The sequence below is a fragment of the Sceloporus occidentalis genome, unplaced genomic scaffold, assembly GCF_023333645.1.
Source record: "Sceloporus occidentalis isolate IW3139 unplaced genomic scaffold, rSceOcc1.0.p SCAF_3, whole genome shotgun sequence".
Taxonomy (NCBI): Eukaryota; Metazoa; Chordata; class Lepidosauria; order Squamata; family Phrynosomatidae; genus Sceloporus; species Sceloporus occidentalis.
This window is the reverse complement of record NW_028316983.1, coordinates 88,034,536-88,055,146: the sequence shown is the minus strand read 5'-3', so window position 1 is coordinate 88,055,146 and position 20,611 is coordinate 88,034,536. Positions and strand designations below refer to the sequence as shown.

Genomic DNA, 20,611 nt, shown 5'->3' with positions numbered 1-20,611 from the left:
CAGGAAGTAGACAAAACTTTAGAGGCGTGTCCACAGGATAGGACTAACCCCCAAAGCAAGTTTCAGTTTCGTTTCTGCCTCTGCTCTGGTCAGACGCTTTCAGATCAGCTCTGCTGCTTTTCCTCCTCTATTTCTTTCATCAACAAAAACAACAACAACAACTATTTCTCTCCTGTTCCTTTTGCCTCTGCCTCCTATCTGTCCCCTCTCCTGTCTCTTTGGACTGCCAGGGGACCAACAACGATGTCAGGGGCTGGGGATCAGGAGGACAGCCCAGGCATGTCCTGTGATTCCCTAAACTTGGCTAGAGAGCAACCCAGTCACACTCTCAGCCCCTATGAAGACAAGGAGCCTGCTGCTAGGACTGCCAGGGCCAGGTCGGAGGAGGGAGAACCCTCATCTCCGAACCTACAGGGGCCCCACTGCACCCTCCAGCAAAAGGACCGGACCCGGGCCACATTGGAGGACTCAGAACAGGGTGTGAGTACTACCCCCACCCAACTGCCCCCCCCCCCCCCCCGCTGCAATCATTGCCACCGGAGCTCTCCTCCATAATCGCTTCCCTCATCTCCTCCAAGCTGCAGCTTTATCTGGCCAACAGCCTTGTCCTGCAGCCCTTCCCCTCTCTCTGGGGATGACTGGCACCATTTCAGACTACTGGAGACAGCCTTCCCTCCCTACCTCTCAGCCAGCTCCAGCCCAGTACATCCCTGCCTCTGCCCAGAGAGCCCCAACCAGGACAAGGTCTTCCTCTTCCTCCTCTCCAGTTGCCCGCTCCTCCCTGGATTCCATCCCTCCCTCTGAAAGGGGAAAATTCACCCCCAGAAAAACTGCCCTCAAGCCTCCCAAAAAGGGCGGGAAAAGTCTCCTGGGCTCCTCTGCAGCTGCTGCTAAGACAAAAACTAAGCGACCAGCGCCACCTACTGGCCAACAACACAAATCAAAAAAGCCCAAAGCCTCCATTATTCTGCATTCTTCTGATGATGTGGATGATGCAGAGGACCTTTCAAACAAATTATCTCACAGTGAAGAGGGCTTACTCACCCTTGACGAATTATCTGTTGATGATGATGATGGAGAAGATCCCACACCCTCCTCCAGCAGACTTTTCCCCCAAGAGGACTTTCAAATCCTGTTGAAAAAACCAATAAAAACTCTTGAATTGCCTATAAATGCTACCATCCCTCAAACTCAAGACACAGACCTTCCCCAGGGAAAGGGCGACTCCTTCCCACAACCTGGGCCCCCTTCTATCGAGGTCCCCTTTACTTCAGATTTTATGAAGGTTATTAGGGAAGAGTGGTCTAAGCCAGCCACAGCCAGACCAAATCCTCAATCATTCAAAAAATTTTATAACCTTCCCCAATCGGTCATGTCAAAGCTCCAAGTCCCCTTGGTTGATGCTCCCGTTGCAGCTTTGACCACGTCCGTGGTCTACTGCAAAGATGGAGACGATGCCCTAAAAAACCACGAAGACAAAAGAGCCGATTCGGCCTTAAGAAAATCATTTGATGCCTCCTCCACAGCCATCAGGGCTGCATCTACTGTCTCCATTCTCTCCAGGGCCGCTTTTACTTGGGCTAGAGACCTTATCCAAGAAGTACCTAAGGGCAACATTAAATTACGCCAGGGCATCAATAAAATTCTCAAGGTGTTGGCTTTTTCTTCTGATGCATCTCTTGACATCATGCAACTGAGTGCCAGGGCTCAAGCAGCATCTGTCCCAGTAAGGAGACAGATTTGGCTAAAAAATTGGACGGTTGATGCCAAGTCCAAACAAAACCTCACCATGGCCCCGTTCAGCGGACAAAAACTATTTGGAGACGCACTCAAACCCGTCCTCATAGAAACCAAGGACAAGAAAAAAGCCTTACCTTCACTACCCAAAAGAGATGAAAAGCGATCCTTTCGCCAGGGACAGGGTTCCTTTCGCTCATACAAAAACAATCAATCTTCCTTTCGTTCCAGAGACCCTAGGTCCAACAAAAATCAGTGGTCTGACTGAAAGCCACATGGCCGACAACAATACCACTCCCGAGGATTCGGAAGGCCTAACAACTCTTCCAACCAACAACAGGGGCCATCTATCTCCAAACAAAACCGTAATTCCCCCAGAGAATGACTGGCTGCCACACCTAGTGGGCGGCAGACTTCTACACTTCGCCCACATTTGGGAAGCCTCAACTGCAGACAAATGGGTTCTCACCACACTGAGACACAGTTATCTGATAGCCTTTTACAACCTTCCTCACGACCACTTTGTTCCATCACCGATGTCTCAACGTCACAAAAAACACAAGTTGATGTTACAAGCCATAGACCACCTACTACAAATTGGAGCGATAGAACAAGTTCCATCTTCAGAAATGTACAAAGGTTGCTACTCTATTTTGTTCATAGTGCCAAAAAAGGACGGGTCATGGAGGGCTGTACTGGACCTAAAATGGGTCAACAAATTTGTCAGAAAACATCGTTTCCGTATGGAAACTCTAAAGACCATCCTAGAGGCCATCAGACCTCACGACTTTCTTTGTTCTCTAGATTTAACTCAAGCCTACCTTCATGTTCCTGTTCACCCTCTCCACCGCCGATTTCTGAGATTCTCCTACCACCACAACCATTACCAATACAAGGCCCTTCCATTTGGCCTCTCATCAGCTCCTCGGTTTTTTACAAAGATCATGATATTGCTGGTGGCCCATTGGAGACTACAGGGAATCCACGTCCATCCTTATTTGGACGACATCTTAATTCGCTCACCATCACTCCAACAAGGCCGTCAGGATGTCCATCTGGTCCTATCCTCATTGACAAGACATGGTTTTCTGGTCAATCGTGGGAAAAGCCACCTAGAGCCTTGCCAACATATTCTCCACCTCGGGGCGATCATCGATACCCTACACGGCAAGGTATACCTCTCACCAGAAAGGATAAACAAACTTCGTCAGACCATCAACCTCGTGTCCCGCTCTCACTCGACAAACCTTTTACTCCTGGCGAGATTACAAGGCTTAATGATATCAACGATAGACTGCACACCCTGGGCCCGATTTCACTCAAGGCCTCTCCAGTGGTTTCTCCTTCCTCACCAAAAACACATATCCTCAAAGGTCAACAAACGACTGATACTTCCTCACAGAGTCAGACACTCCCTCCTTTGGTGGACTTCTCCCAATCTCAAAACAGGTCGGCCACTCTGGCCTCCTCAAGAACTACAACTGATGACAGATGCCAGTCTGCGGGGCTGGGGAGCCACACTCAACAACTCCTATACACAGGGAAGATGGTCCGTCCAAGAACAAAGCCACAACATAAATCTCCTAGAACTCAGAGCGGTGCGCCTGGCTCTTCTACAGTTCTCATCCCTGGTCAAAGGACAACCAGTGTTGATTCGGACAGACAACATGTCAACAAAAGCCCACATAAATCGACAAGGAGGCACAAGATCAAAGTCTCTAATGAGCGAGACAGAGCTTCTTTTCAAGTGGTCACAAACAAATCTCCTCTCGATAAGATCAGAACACATCAAGGGGACTCTAAATACGAGAGCCGACTGGCTCAGCAGACAGAACATAGACCAGTCAGAGTGGCAGCTACATCCCCAAGTCTTTCACATGGTGACACACAAGCTCGGAACGCCCCTGGTAGATCTCTTCGCATCGCCCATAAACAATCAACTGCCACGCTTCCTCTCTCGGTTCCTAACTCAAGGAGCGGAACAAATGGACGCTCTACATGCCCCATGGCCAGACGGGACTCTATATGCCTTCCCTCCAACGTCCATGATCAACAAGTGCCTAAAAAAGGCAAGAAAAGAAAGAGCGACAATAATTCTAATAGCCCCATACTGGCCAAGAAGACCATGGTTCTCAGAGATCCTGACAATGGCTCAAGAGTCTCTCAAGCTCCCGCTTCACCCAGACCTTCTATCCCAGGGTCAGTTTCATCATCCAGATCCAGCCTGGCTCAACCTTCACGCTTGGAGGTTGAACGCCAAAATATGATAAAAGAAGGGCTCACGTCTAGGGTAATAGACACCATCATCAATGCTAGACGACCTTCCACCAGACGAATATACGAATATTCTTTCAGATCATTTGCCCGTTGGTGTAAGCTAAACAAACTTAACCCACTCAAGGCATCTGTGAGCTCTCTACTTTCTTACCTCCAAGAAGGACTTGATAAAGGTCTTAAGCCCAACATTCTCAAAAGACAGGTCTCTGCCATCACTTCTGCTTTTCCTCAAAAACACGCTAACAAACTGTCCAACAACTACTATGTCAGAAGGTTTCTTTGAGCAGCCACTTTCATCCGACCTCCCACAGTACACAGATACCCTAACTGGGACGTACACAAGGTACTTTAGGCTCTTACCAAAGCTCCGTTTGAACCACTAAAAGACATAGACTTAAAATTCCTTACCTGGAAGGTTCTATTCCTCACAGCCATCACCTCGGCCAAGAGAGTCTCAGAACTTGGCGCCCTGTCCATACGCAAAGAGCTCTGCGTGTTCAGAGAAGACTCTGTGTTGCTAAGACTAGATCCAACATTTATAACCAAGATAAACTCTACATTCCACAGGTCCCAAGATATCATCCTACCTTCTTTTTGCCCTCAACCCAAAAAAGACTTGGAAAAGACCTGGCATACACTGGATGTTCGGAGGGCTCTCCGCACTTATATTAATAGAACTAAAAGGTTCCGTTTGACTGACAGCCTTTTTGTCTCATTCCACAAAAATTCCATGGGCAAAAAGGTGTCCGTTTCTACACTTTCTCGATGGATCAGGTCCTGCATATCCATGTGTTATACAGATTCTGCAAAGCCTCTTCCTGGAACTGTTTTCGCTCATTCTACACGTAGTGCTTCAACCTCGGCGGCACTCTCCACTAATGCCTCTCTAGAAGAGATCTGCAGGGCAGCTACATGGTCCTCGACATCTACCTTTGTCCGACATTACCGCCTGGACTCCTTCCAGTCATCTGAGGCGGCTTTTGGAAGAAGGGTACTACAGGCTGTAGTACCTCATTAACTCAATCTCCTTCTACCCACCCTTATTTTTGGGGAGCTATGCCATATCCCATACATCAAGGATGCCTTCTCTCCATCGCTGGAAAAATAAACATTGGCTTACCTGGTGAGATGTTTGTTTTAAGCGATGGAGACGAAGGCATCCTCCCCTCCCTCTGATTGGTCTTGATCTCCTGGCACCCAGTTTTTGAGGTCAACCATTAGTGTTTTTTTTCTCGTCCCCTTGGACGTTTACAGTTTTTTGGTTACTGGGTCTTTTTCAGATGCCCTAAAATTTGGTTCTTAGTTGTTTGAGAGTTCTTAGAAACCTTCCTTCTCAAGGATGTTACATTAACTGAAACTTGCTTTGGGGGTTAGTCCTATCCTGTGGACACGCCTCTAAAGTTTTGTCTACTTCCTGCCTGACCTAGAGCGAGCCACAGGGTCTAACCCATACATCAAGGATGCCTTCGTCTCCATCGCTTAAAACAAACATCTCACCAGGTAAGCCAATGTTTATTTTTGTTATCCATGGGGGATCTTGGAACCAAACCCCAGCATATAACAAGGGTCCACTGTAGTTATGCAATACAATGACAGCCAACAAGACCTATTGTAGGCTTTCTTCAATTATAGGTTAGGAATGGAACCTGCAGTCCTCCAGATGTTTTGGGTTCCAGTTTCTTTTAGCCCAAGATAGCATGGCAAGTGGTAAAACATGATAGGAACTGTGGTCTGGGGGGGCCATAGGTTTCTCATCAGAATTCTGTATTGTTACAGAATAGGTGCTTAAAAAGAGCAAGCAAGAGCAAGCAAATTGTCTTAAATTAATGTAAAGTTATTGGAATGGCTCTACAATGAGAACTTATTGACTAGACATTGATTATTATGTTCCCTGGAAGATTATTGTAAAAGAATTGCACTTGCTGTCTTGTATTCCTGGAAAAGCTGCTATAATTGGAAGTGAGCTAATGGTGAAGGGTGTGTTGCTGTTCTCCCAAGCTATAGTTTAGACAGGCTGAGGTTTTGTAAACTGTATATTTTATTCTTCATATTTAAAAATACTTTTTAACATTGCTTGTCAGTGATGTTTTAGTACAGTTTTTAGTACACACAGTTTTCATGCACAGTTTTCGTATGCCTTGCTACAGTAGAAGACCGCCTTTCCAATGATTTACAGCCCTTTCTCTGTTCTTGTTGTTGGTGTTGTGGTGGTGTCCCTTCAAGTTGATCTCAACTTATGGTAACCCTAAGGCAAGCCTATCTTGGGGTTTTCTTGGCAAGATTTGTTCAGAGGAGGTTTGCCTTGCCTTCCCCTGGGGCTGAGAGCATATGACTTGCCCAAGGTCACCCAGTGGGTTTCATGGCTGACCTGGGAATCAAATCCTGGTCTCCAAAGTCATAGTCCTGCTCAAACCATTATGTTATGGTGGCTCTTTTTGCTGTGAGATACTGTGGGACTGAAATAGTTATATGCCATGCTTTCCATGATACATAGTGCTCAAAAGTGATACATAAAACAAAGTCACCATAATTATAATCTATTAGCAACATAGTATTAATTCAATTATAGTTAATGTTAAATAACAAAGTTAAATGAACATATCATATCTCAATAGATTACTTAACAATGTCCATTATCAATGGTCAGTATTATAATTGTACAGATTAATTCACTTGATAAAAGTGAGACTAAACTGAGGGGTCACTCTTTGGACATATAATGAGAATAATTGACACAGTGAAAAAGACAATAATGGTAGAAAAAGTGTAAAGTACAGTGGAGCCTCCTCATACGCTGCCTTTTTATAGGCGGCTTTGAGCATAGGCGCTCAAAGCCGCCGGCGTGCGCGGGGCGGAAGGGGCGGCGCGTCCCATTCAATTGAATGGGCGCGCGCACCCGTTGCGCCTCGTGCACCGCCGTGCCGCCGCGCACGAGCCCCATTGGAAACAATGGGGCTCGAGCGTAGGCGGATTTTTTTATACGCGGAGGGATCCGGAACGGATCCCTCGCATATAATAAGGTTCCACTGTACTAAGAAGAAAGGACACTTGCATTACAGATGGATTGGCTCAATAAAGGGAGCCGTGGACCTGAGTTTGCAGGACTTGAGCAGTCCTGTTAATAACAGAATCGTTTGGAGAACTTTCATTCATAATGTTGCCAGAAGTTGGAGCCAACTTGTTTATACAGGTACATAACAAGGCAATTAGCTGAACACAACAAAATCCACAAAATATCTTTATTTGCCAGTCAGAATGCACAAAGTATATCATGCAAGCATTTGAAGCTTCACTGGCTTCTTCATCAGACAAAGATGTTACAAATCATAAAATTCATGGAACAGTTCATATTGCAAAATACAGCAATAAGATGACTCAAGCTCATGTGAAAAGGGGGAAAGATAACCAAAAGACATTTCATATTACTCACTTTCAGACAGCCAAAAGTGAGCACAGTCCTATGTTTCAACCTCAGCTCTGTTGCCACCTATCTGGTGTCTTATCTCTAGGCCATAAAGCACATAGAGATACAGCTGGCCCTCCATATCTATGGATTCAACTATCCACATCTTGAAAATATTTCTTCCACCTCCCCTCAAAAAATAATCCAAAAAGCAAACCTTGATTTTGCCCTTTTATATAAGGAACACAATTTCAGTACCCTGTTGTATATAATGGGATGTGAACATCCACAGATTTTGGTATCCACGGATCCTGGAGTCCTGGAACCAAAACCCAGCAGATGCCAAGGGCCCACTGTACAAGATAGGTCAAAAGCCTGTGTCAGTGGAAATGTCCTCATTAAAACATTTATAGTTAAACACAACACAGGAACCTTCACATGCAACAAAAGTAGCAATTACTGCCTTACTGTAGCTTCCTACAGAGCTGAATGCAAGTGAAGCCTCCAGAGTACAGGCTAGGAAGGGTTAATCTGAGGAACTGAGACTGTTTGTTATTCCTTGTTTTTTGTAATGTATGGATTGATTCTGTTTTTCTTTTCAACAGGGTTGAATTGATTCTGACTATTTTGAAGTGACATCCATTTAGCTGGCTTGGAAGATTAAACATCCACATAAATGCAGGTATGTTTTCATTTTGTGGTGTGTATGTGTTAATGTGATTACAATTTGTCAAATTAAAAAAGCAAAAAAAAAATGCAATACAAAATAAGGCCTGATACAGACGGCGAAAATAAAGCTGCTATGAGTCTCTTTGGAGGTATGGTGTTTCAATGATACATGCGTCCTAAGAGTCTGGAAGCTTTACCAAAGCTGCACTCCAGTCTTTAGGACTGGAGCATGGCTTTGGTGCAGCTTCTGGACTCTTAGGACGCATGTATCATTTAAACACCATATCTAAAAGTGACTCGAAGCAGCTTTATTTTGGCTGTCTGTATAGGGCCTAAGTTATGCATCTAACTCACTCTTTTTTTTTCCTGTCAGCTGTCATCTTGTGTGCCATTATACTTAAAAGATATAGCACATTTTGTGGTAAATTATTTTGTGTGCCAGAGCCCACTTCAGCAAATAGTGATACCTATGTGAATTGTATGTATTATGAACACAGAAAAGGGATTTTTATTTTTCCAAAATTTTCCAAAATTTCTGAAGAATAAGCAAAAAAAGATAATTTTTCATTATATTGTGGAAATGCTAAGAAATAAATGTCAGATACAATTAATAAATGAATCAAGATCTAATTTAGTTAGGCATAATTGGTAATATACTGTCGGAGTACAATCTATTGCTTTTTATAGTGATCTTGCCATTCCCATGAATTATTGAGAACAAAAATGTAAAATTGATGCTCTGTACTATTCTTTTGATTTTTTGTGTCTTGATACTGTTTGCACACCATATCATATGATATTCACATGAGAAGTCCAACCAGATAGGCCTGAAGGAGGAGGCAGGTAAAGAGTAGCATGCTAATTTGTGTTATTTATTATGTGATGAATACGATGAATGTAAACAGTCTTATAAGCACATTAAAGCCTAAAGGTTGGGTAGAGATATGCTAAATGAATAAAATACTGCACTTTAGCAACACTATGATAACGATCAGACATCAGAGACTAATTAGAAGAATCTGATTAAGCACAGTCCATACTATACACCCAATAAAAGCCCATAGAAGGTTAATGTAATCAAATATCAGAATTTATTCAAGTTTGGATGAATCAACTATTTTATTACCACACAAAACAAGTGTACAGTCAGCCCTTGGTATCTGTAGAGGATCCATTTCAGACTCCCCGCAGATACCAAAACCCAGGGATGCTCAAGTCCCATTGTCCCTAATGGCAGAACAGCCATGCAGCCGTACCTCCATTGGGGACAATGGGACTGAAGTCCTCCCTCCCCCTCTGAGGTTTCTACCCCAGGCTTGGCTTCAAGGGTGGAGGCTGGAGCCCTATTGGCCAGAGAGAGCCAGGGCCAGGGTTTGGGTCTCGGTGTGCTCCAGCCTCCACCTCCGAAGCTAAGCCCCTGGAGGGAGGGAGGGAGGGAAGGAAGGAAGGAAGGAAGGAAGGAAGGAAGGAAGGAAGGAAGGGTAAAGAGAGCGGGAGGGGGGGATGGAGGACAGGCTGACTTCAGTCCCATTGTCCCCTTTGGCAGTGCGGCTGCATGCATGCACCGCCATTGAGGACAGCGCGGGCTTGCTGTCCACAGATGCTCAAATCTGGATGGCAAGTCCATAGCTACTGAGGTCCCACTGTACAGCCTCGTGCAGCTCTTTGAAAAACATTTCAATAAATTAAATAAGGGCATCCTCCAAAGCTGTTTGGAACTTATTAGATGTTTAATTTTGATTATTTGATGTTTTAATTTTGCAAGAAAACCTGTATGTCAAAACCACATGTTACTAGTTAACAAAGACCCAGATTTTAATAGCATTTTGCTTCAGTTTTCTGGACTTTGTCTCTGTTCTATGTATGTTCATTGACTCTAACTAGAATTCTGATGTTAAAGAAATATCATAACATGACTGACCTTCTGCTCAATATAAGAATGTAACAGTTTTGTATATTTTGTGTCCATCTTCCCTTCCACTTGTGCAGTATTTTAATGTAAAAGAAGACTGTAAAGCTATGGCTTTCTGTGCAAAAATGAGAAGTTCCAGGAGAAATGAAGTGAGCACAGAAAATCAAGAGCTAGGACTGGAAGTAGTATTCTATTTACAAGAGAAACTTTCTCTCTTGTATACATCTGGAAGGTACACAGCAGAGGAACTCTGCATTGAAGCTGCCCAGAAATGCTGTGAGTTTTCAGTAGTCTCATATCCTATTTTTTAAATTAAAATTAATGTATCTAGAGCTGTACAGAAAGTTGTGGAGTTAAATCCATTTGTTAGACCCATTTATAGTGAACAGAATGTATAAATTAGTCTCAGAGGAATCAATGGAATTTATGAAAGTGTTGACTTGCCAACTTCCTGTTTATTCAGTAGGTCTACTGCAGCTGGGACTAACAATTGAATTTAAGCCACTATTTCTCTGTATTACATGGAAACAAGGCATGGCTTTCTAGGATTCTGCCATTCTACTCTCAATTGGCCTGTTCTCACTTAAAGAAAATTCCTGTTTTTTCAAGGCTTTCTAATATTTTAAAAGATACCCATTTTAAAAGATATTAATTTGTTTTCCTTCTTTCCTTACTGTAACTTTCAATGCCGTTAATAAGCTAATTGACAGTATCTAATGGCAGTCCTCCTATGTAAATGTGCCCTGTTCTCCAGTAAGCCTTTACTAATATGTTCTGCCCCCTTTTACACCCTTTTCATCTCTTTGACAGCCTTCCAGAAGGACACATATACTAATTCTGGGTGTTGTATAACAACTGTTGTTATAAATTACAGTGCATACCTTAAAAGTCTCATTTATTATTTATGCTAATTGATTTTAAAACATATCAGCTACTTTCCTCTGTATTTATTCTAAACTTGGCATACTTCTTATGTCAGGAAACCCTTTATATGGCTGTGATAGCTGAATGGTTGAAGATGCGAAAGCATGATTGGTGATGTTTGGGGAAAATGACTGCCTCTTTTTCTTTCTTCATAAGAAATATTTCTGTAATGGACCCAAACCCAATCTCTGTGTGTGTGTGTGTGTGTGTGTGCGCGCGCCCGCAGGTAGCTTTTCAACGCATGGCAACCCCATAAATTTAATAGAGTTTTCTTAGTTTTCATATTACATGATGGGGGATTTACCAATGTGAATGTTGTCTTCTATGTATGGTTGAAGGGAGGATCAGGAGGAAGAGACAGATTTCCTGCAGAACTTTGTGGGAACTACCATTTGAACAGAACCTACAGTTTTCGATTTGTTCATTCCAAACTTGCTTATAGTGCTAGTGTCACTGCCTGATTGGTAGCACTGCTGGCTGTTTACATACAAACTGTTTAATTTAAACATATATATCTTGTGTTCTATTAACCTTTTCAGTCTTTCATCACCCCCTACAGCTTTAACTGACAGTTAGCATTGGGTTATATTTCAGTATTTACAGTCAGTAGACGTTATAACAATTCTTGCATCTCTTTATTGTAAAATACAGCTACTTTTAAATATTAAATTATTTAATCCATTTTCCTTTTTAAGACTTAAACAATGACATATTGAACACTCCTTCTTGAAAATTTGTATAACTTATATATCTTATCTCTTTTTCTTCTAACAGCTATATCTCCATTGTGCCATAATCTTTTTGCTCTCTTTGATGAAAACAGAAACCTGTGGTACGCGCCAAATCATGTCTTCCAAATAGATGACAAAACCGCACTCCGGGTTCATTATCGCATGAGGTACATGTGATATTCAGTAATAAGACTGTTGGAATTTAAGTCTTGGATTAATACCAATCTTGTTGTTGGACTGCAAATCTTGTCAGCCCTAATAGTATAGCTAATGGTGAAGACTGCTAGGAGGTGAAATGTAACATTGAGTGGGCCTATCCCTTGTCAAAGAATTTATTTCATTTAACATTAAAGTGCAGTAAGTTTCCTACCGTAGTCCAAAAAAGTATATAAAATATCCTGATTACTAGAAATTTTAAAAAAATTAGTGTTGTTGCTGGGTGCTGTTTATAATATTGTGTTACTTGATTCTGTTAGATGCATTGCATTTCAGGCAGAGGACAGAAGACTGTATACATTGAATTAATGAATAACCTTGACAGTTATAATGACATAATTAAATGGTTCAAGTGTAATCTTAAGAAAAGTCTATCTTATTAATTTATTGCAGTTTGTATCTATATAGAAATGTAAATTTATATGAATAATGGACTTCTTGAACTGTGGCCTCTTATAAAATACTCACTCCAAAAGATTGCTTAAAATATATTTGAATATCAGAATAAGTACTTGTTTGGTGTTGTAATATTGCATTATAGAAAATAATTTTAACTACAGTGGAAATACTTAGTGGAAAGAAAAATTAGTCACAGTCCAGCAATGTTCAGTAGAAATGGGCATGACAGAGAAATAACTGAAATAAAGGATAAGTATAATTTACTTATCCTTTATTATTCCTCTGTCATTTAAAAATATTTTATTCCTCACTTAAAAGTATTTGAAAAGACTTAAATATAAATAGAATGGAAATTAAAATACAGTAATGAATGAGAGCACATTGGGTGTATCTCAGTTGTCCTGGCGGAGTTGTGGTTACTTTTTCGTCCCAAAAATCATGGCACCCCCCAGGCCAGCCCCTTGAGCACTGCTCCTCCCATCCCCAAGTTCCTGAATCGGACACCCATGTCATTCCCATTCATTTGCCCCGGATGGGACACGGGAGGTGCAAGAAAAACCTCCGGAAAAGTGCAGTCAAATTAACCCCTTGTTCGACCCCCTCTGATTTGGGTTTTCCCTGGGACAATCGATTACAAGGGAATCAGATCCAAATTCCAGTGGGAACGAAATCGGCATAATGAAGATCGAATGTGCTCAAATGGGAACTATGCTCTCATAATCCGAGTCTTGATCCGCTTTATAAGCCAGTGTGAATGGGGCCTAACTATATTTAATAAAGTTACGATCATTAGTAGGTACAGTCGGCCCTTCTTATGTACGGATTTTTTTATACACGGATTCAAGCATCCATGGTTTGAAAATGTTCCAAAAAAGTATACATTTCAAATATTAAACCTTGATTTTCCATTTTTATAAGGGATACCATTTTGCTAGGTCATTAATGGGACTTAAGCATACATGGATTTTGTTATACATGGGGGATCTTGGAACCAAACCCCAGTGTATAACAAGCGTCCACTGTAGTAGGGAGTTTTATCCTTCAAAAATAAAAGTTTGGTACGATATTTTTTTCTGGAAAGGTTTATGGACTTCATTACCTCTGAGATGGTTTTCATTTTGTCACCAATGCTAAGTTAGACTTTGGTGAGAGCAATAAGGAGTTAGATAAATCAGCTGCATGTGATTCTGCTAAATTAACAGTTATAGCTGATTAGCGTTGAAACAGTTGTCATTTTTTTTTGTTTTGTTTTTTGCTGGTCTTTTTACTTTCTAGTCATATAGCAAAAACATTACCTTATGCATGTAACACTAAATGATTTCCTCAAGTCTTTATAATTATTTTCTAAAGGTTTTATTTTTCTAATTGGCATGGGACAAATGAACATGAGCCATCTGTCTGGAGACATTCTTCAAAGAAACCAAAGAATTCTTATGAAAAGAAACTAGTACAAGAAGGAACACCTCTTCTTGATGCAAATTCATTAGAATACCTCTTTGCACAGGCAAGTGACTCAGAGACATCAGAGACAGGATTCTAAGACATGTTATGTTTGTTGATGTGATAATATCCGGTTGTACTTTTTTTACCATTAAAAAAATCCTACTTTTGCTTCTGTGCTGCAGGAGTGGGGAATCTTAGGACCATGTTGCCCTGATCATTTTTTTAAGAAAATGAGTGATAGAAATTAAAAATTAATTTTTAGACATATAGAGTATGTTGTTGTCACTGATTACATGTTTAGTATTTTGTTGTTTTTTCGTTAAATGCTATCTGTGGTGCTATTTCATTGTATTTTCTGTGTACTGGGAAAAATTACATTACTGTTCTGCTGCTTGACATTTCATGAGGCTTTCAAATGGAAGTCTGTATTATTGCATCGGTATTTGCTGATTGCCCACAATTAAAACAGTTTTCTTGCAATTTAGGGGCAAAATGATTTGGTAAGATGTTTTGCACCTGTTCGGGACTCAAAAAATGATCAAGAGACTCAAGAAATTCAAAACGAATGTCTGGGCATGGCTGTCCTTGCTATCACCCATTACGCAATTAAAAAAAAACTGAAATTGACAGATCTTCTCAGAGACATCAGGTGGGCCAGTAGTAATTGTGTATCCTACATATACTTGATATACTTACCTTTGATGGCTGGAGTGTGTTAGAAGGGAGAATGTATACAGAACGGAGATTTTTTTTTCCTTTTGCTAGTAACTAACAGATGATAACTAACAGTTGATAAAATGTTTTAGAAAATGCTTCAGAAATGAATGTGTGAACTTCTATTCATGGCTACAGTTACTGATTTTAAGAATCTTTAATATGATACACAAGTCAATAAAAGCAATAAAAACTAGTTTGCTGCGTGTATGAAACAAGCCCAATATATTTCAAGGAGTGGTTATTGGACTGAAACTGCAATAAATCGGTTATATATAGCTGTAAATACATTGTATCCTTAGTTTTGGGGTACACTTTTTCATTATTTCCCATTTTTATTAACGTAAGTTTTTTCCCCTGAAAATTTATGTTATACTTTGGTTTTAATGATGTTTCTCTTCCATCAGCTAAGAAGAAGATATGCTGAATAATGAATATGATTTTTTTTCTCTTTCATGCCCTTTCCCAGCTACAAACGTTATATTCCTGAAAGTCTGAGTAAGACTATAAAACAGAAGAACCTTTTAACCAGAATACGGATAAACAATGTTTTCAAAGAATTCCTAAAGGAATTTAACAGAAAGACAGTTTGTGACAGCAGTGTTTCTCCACATGATCTGAAGGTGAAATACTTGTCAACAATGGAGACATTGACAAAACATTATGGTGCAGAATTATTTGAGACCACCTCATTGCTGATTTCATCAGAGAATGAGAAGAATTTTAACCCAGATGACTATAACATCATCCCACGTTATGAGGTGATGGTAACAGGCAATCAAGGAATCCAGTGGCATCTAAAGCCATATGTAAGTACGTTACAGGTGAGTACTGAGGTTATTTTTTAATCAGATTAACAAATTATTGTTCCTTTTTAAAAACGTTTTCACATAAGGTGATTTCCTCAGACATACTAGCTTTGTTGTCACTATTTTTATGGCTCTTTCAAATTCTTTGAAGTATTTATTAGAATGTGGAAAGGCTGAGAAAGGAGCAACATGGAGGAAGAGGACCTCCCTACTTAAAAAATACCAAATAGAAATATTGAATAAGTGACATATGAAAGACATTGTTCCATTTTTTGTGACAAAGACAGCGAGGTGTCATTCTCTTTTCACACATAGATGACTGGTTGCTGTTGTGCATATGCGACAACAGCTCCTTTCAGATATTTGTCTCTATCTTTGGCTTCTGGAATCTTTAAACATTATTATAATCTCACCTGGATCCAACTCAAAAGGTGTGCTTCACCAGGGCCCTGGTAGATTGTCACACACAGGCGGCTTTTTTCTGGACAATAGGAATCTAGCCCTTCAGAGGGTCACACTTTGGTGTCTTTGCAATTGGAGAATAAGTGCTAGGGACATTCAAATTCCTCTGGGATTCATAGCCTCCACAACTTCTGTGACTCCATTTGCAGGCTCTTGATGAGACCTCTGCAAGCCAGATTCCTGTCATGTTTTGACCCTCTTACCAATGTAAGAGGCTTATGACTACCACACAGTGTGCATCGATCTCTGGAGTGGGGGATAGACTCCAGGAACATATACACTGTAAGCTGTAATGCCTCCTCAAGCCTCAGTGGCAATCACAACCAATGTGTCTCTCAAGAGCTGGGAGGCCCACTCTGCAGGGTTTATAATCAGAGGTTAGTGGTCTGTAGATGAGATAGCTCTTCATATCAGTGCTCTAGAACTACTAGCTGCCATAAAAGCATTTAACCCTTCAGGCAGACTATGAGGCAAGCCTGTTCAGGTAGTCTCTGGCAACACCATGATCTTCTTATAGCTGAACAAATAAGGGGGAACAAGATCAGATATCTTTCTTTGCCTCATGGTTCAGCTTTAACATTGGTGTATTATTTGCAGCATCCTAGTTCCTGTGATGCACCTGCACATAGGCAAAAACATGCTAGCGGACACCCTAAGCAGGCCACCTGCATCCTACCACAATTAGGACATAGAAACTTTCCCCAAGGTCTTCAGGCTATGGGAGACATCAGCCATAAACCTCTTTATGTTGCCTCAGAACAAGCAGTGTAAGATCTTTTGTTCCAGAGCCCACTTGGTGATGTGTTCCCGTTAACTGGGGAGGGACTGTTGTATGTGCTTTCCCACCATTTCTCCTCTTCACCAGGGTGATTGCCAAAATTTTCAAATACAGAACCAATGCACACTGGTAACTTGTAAAAGGCTATGAGAATCTGCACCAACTTATAGTTGGACTAATGTCTCATTGGAATTTGGAACTAGTCCTTTCTCAGCTTTCCAGGAAACCTTTCCAGTCCATTACATCCTGTGATCTCAGCTTACTTACATGGAAAACTGTGTTCCTGGTGGTAGTCACCTCAGCCAGGAGGGCAGGTGAGCTCTATCCCATGAGAGTGAATCAAACTTACCTGTGTTTTCTTAAGGAAAAGGTTGTTTTTAGATTGGACATTTCCTTTCTTTCAAAGTTTGTTTCAGACTTTCATCTGAACCAGGACATTGTGTTACCAGCATTCAGGCAAAATCCTACATCTAATCTGAGGTGTTCTCTCCACTGTCTGGATGTTCATCGAGCACTAGCTTTTCCACATTGATTAGACAGCTACCTTTCAGGAATCTCAAGGTGTTTCCTCTGCTATTCATCTTCCAAGAAAGGACTTCCTGTCCTTTCTTAATATCTTTACAGATGAGTTGTGGCTACTATCTCTTTGGCCTTATGAAATGATGTCCAAGCAACGTTCTACACAAGTCAGGAGCCATTTGACCATAGTGATAGCAGCAACAGCAGCCCTTTAGAGAGGAGTCCCTCTACACAACGTTTGTAGAGCTGCAGTCTGATCTCCAGTGTTCATCCTTCACTATAGACTGGACACAAGGTCTCAGGTGAATGCTGCTTTTGGGAGGGCTGTGCTCTTCTGCTGTGTGACATGACACTCCCTCCTTCTGTGATTAGTAGCTTGCTGGTCTCCCATTTGTGTGAATCACAGAGATCATGAAGAAGGCAGATTGCTTACCTGTAATTGTAGTTCTTTGAGTGGTCATCTGTGAACTCGTATAACCTCCCTTTGTCAGTCCTGCCTATCTTTAGATCCTTGGCTGCTGCTTCAGCATCCATGAAACTGAAGATTTAGGCAGGAAGATGCACTCATTGCACCATGGGGAGTGGGCAAGGCTATTGCTGAAACACTTCCATAACAGCTGTAGAAGGTTCCAAATGATGCACTTCATAGGCAGATAGCCCATTTGTGTGAGTTCACAGATGATCACTTGAAGAATTACAATTACAGGTAAGTTACCTGTCCATCTTGGATTTCAAAAGTAAATGTCAAGAAAAATCATGAAAGTTGCTTCCAGCAGCCACATTCCCACATAACAATAAGTTACTCCTGCCTTAATGTGAACAAGCAGTGTAACCTTGTTGATCCCAGTTTTAAATGTAAAGTTTTTTTTAAAAAAAAACCAAAAAACCAAAAACTAGTAGCCTCATATATACTGGATTGTTTGGGAGTAACGAAGCACGTTTATGAAATTAAATATCTCAGTTTGTTTCTAGTTTGTTTTACCCAGTAGCACAAAAGAAGAGATAAGAGCAGGAGCAAATGAACTAGTGCATTGCTTATAAATTGTGTAGGCCAGAATCCTTGTTTATAATTAGATGCAGTCACCCTGGCTTGTCATATTTGAGCAGTACAGTATCCTGCTTTGTTGTTAGGTGTCTCCAAGTCATTTCCGACTTACAGTGCCTCTCAGGCAAGCTTAACAAGATTTGTTCAGAGAAGGTTTGCCATTGCCTTCCCCTGAGTCTGAGAGCACATGACTCGCCCAAAGTCACCCAGTGGGTTTCATTGCTGAGCCAGGAATCAAGCCCTGGTCTCCAGAGTCTCAGTCCAACACTCAAACCAGTACACCACACTGGCTTTGTATATGTTACCCAGTCCCTCTCTCTTTCAGTAAGAACACATAAACTATTGTATTTATCATGTCTTGTGAACTTAGATTCAGCTGTAGTTCTAATTTGTTTCTCTCTCAGTAAACTAGTAATGGATTCTGTAGTTTGTTTTAGGTTTGTTTGTTATGAAAAGCAACCCCTGGGGAGACATCTGCCTGGTTTGCATTCCTGCTACAAGCACCCTGCTTGTGCACAATATTCCAAGTTACCCACAGATCCCTGAACATCCTTTATGTACAAATATAGCCAGTAGCTGTAACTGACTTATGTTCCTTATACAAACACACCTGGCACTGGTTGGTTTTTGTTTTTTGAGTAGCTAAAGCATCACAAGGACCAGATAATAAAAGCATGTTCAAAAACATGTACAAGGCTTGTGTGTGTGGTTTTAAGGAGTTCATCTGCACCATGAGAGATGAATAGAATTAGAGTCTACACATGTAAAGAGAGAAAGTTACATATCTGCTTGTATTAAAACTTCAGTAATTGGGAATTTTACAGTTTTAACAATCTTTGGAGAATAAACTCTGTGTGGAGCTGGAAAGCCCACCTCATTTTTCAATACAACTGAAACATTTTGTGTTACCCAACAGCTGCATGTATGTCTAGTCTAGTAGAGGTTTTGAACTTAACCTTACTATTTTTATCTTTCTGGTAGTGATACTTGTGTATTTTCTGAACATATACATTTTTCTTCATGTACTGCTGGTTCAGTGTCTTTTTCACACCATCTTTTAAACCAGGGGTTCCCAACCTTTTTGACTCGTGGGGCCTTTATTTTTGTGGCGGAGCCCCTAAGAGGCATACCCTGTGTCTTATAAGTTATTGATGTTTAAGAGTATATATAAGAATATATTCTTATTCTTTAATTTCATTCAGTTTTTATTTCTTTCATTTTTCTGGAGTGGCCATGGAGCACCTGGGAAGTGCACGCAGAGCACATGTTGGGAACCCCTGCTCTAAACTATATGCATTTATCTTAAACAGGTTACTCAGACTGAAAAAGAAAAACATAAAATAAAGAGAAAGAAATCAGACAGCAAAGCTAAGAAAAATGAAGAAAAAAGCAAGAGGGAAGAATGGAACAATTTTTCTTACTTTCCTGAAATTACTCATCTTGTGATCAAGGAATCCACAGTTTTGATCTACAGACAAGATAATAAAAGGATGGTAAGTTTGCTAGATCCCATGAACCATCTCAAACCTGTGCTCTTGCTTCCAGAACTAGCAGCCCTTTGATTCTGTATCCTCAGTAACTAATATTGATTAGAACATAGATTTCATAATCTTGTTGGCTGAGTCATACTAATTGCATACTGAAAGAATGGAACAGATCTAGACATATACAAGCACTGTGGAAATGTGTGTGTGTGTGTGTAATTGTAAATATGTAAATATTACAAGGTTTTCTTGGCAAGATTTGTTCAGAGGGGATTTACCATTACCTTTTCCCGAGGCTGAGAGTGTGATTTGCCAAGGTCACCCAGTGAATTTCCATTTTTGAGCAGGGATTTGAACCCTGGTCTCTAAAGTCCTAGTCCAATGCTGAAATAACTGTACCATGCTGGCTCCTGTCAGTGTAAATTTTACTGTATCAAATATGAGAAGGCTCCCAAGTATCTCTTCATTGTCTAGATTTATAGTTCCTTTCCTTTATTAAATGCAGTAATTTTCCTGAAACATTATGGATGAGGAATTTTATGCATTTGATTAAAAGCAAAAATTAAAATGACAAGTAAAGTATAAAAATAAATGGAGCACTAAGTGTTGATGACTATTGTTTCTCATATGAAAAGGAATGATTGCCCATAAAATTACTTTTCTGTTGTAGGAACTTAAACTGTCTTCACATGGGGAAGCTTTGTCGTTTGCTGCTTTGGTAGATGGTTACTTCAGACTTACTGCAGATGCCCACCACTATCTCTGTACAGATGTTGCACCACCCCTGATAGAACACAACATTAAAAATGGCTGCCATGGACCAATCTGGTTAGTTAATGTCCTTCACACATTCTATTATCTAAGTAAACTTTATGTAATTAATTATCCTATTTTCTGTTACAAATCTTAATTTGCTAGAATAGTTTTTGAAAAAATTATTAGATTTTTAAATTATGAGTACAAAAAAAAGGAGAAAGGAAGAGGAAGAGAAAATAAAAAGAATAAATAGGATATGAAGAATGGTATGCATGTACATTTATGTAAGCTGACCATTCTTCCAAGAAAATTTGCATTTATAGATTAAAAAAC

The 20,611-nt window shown here is 40.7% G+C and overlaps 1 protein-coding gene across 6 annotated transcripts in view; it reads left to right on the top strand.

Annotated features, from left to right (window-relative positions):
• LOC149316385 (tyrosine-protein kinase JAK1-like) overlaps positions 1–20,611 on the top strand; it is a 75,711-nt gene that overhangs the window by 19,819 nt on the left and 35,281 nt on the right. For 4 of the 6 annotated variants that reach the window (XM_089515349.1, XM_089515352.1, XM_089515348.1 and 1 more), the window contains 8 exons: positions 8,023–8,099; positions 10,076–10,274; positions 11,697–11,820; positions 13,619–13,772; positions 14,197–14,360; positions 14,895–15,249; positions 19,349–19,531; positions 20,193–20,350. In XM_089515349.1, coding sequence (XP_089371475.1) covers positions 8,094–8,099; positions 10,076–10,274; positions 11,697–11,820; positions 13,619–13,772; positions 14,197–14,360; positions 14,895–15,249; positions 19,349–19,531; positions 20,193–20,350 — 1,343 coding nt within the window. In that variant the 5' untranslated portion in view covers positions 8,023–8,093. Of the gene's footprint in view, positions 1–6,938; positions 8,100–10,075; positions 10,275–11,696; positions 11,821–13,618; positions 13,773–14,196; positions 14,361–14,894; positions 15,250–19,348; positions 19,532–20,192; positions 20,351–20,611 lie in introns of those variants that run through there. The other 2 variants (XM_089515353.1, XM_089515351.1) reach the window with 2 other exon arrangements.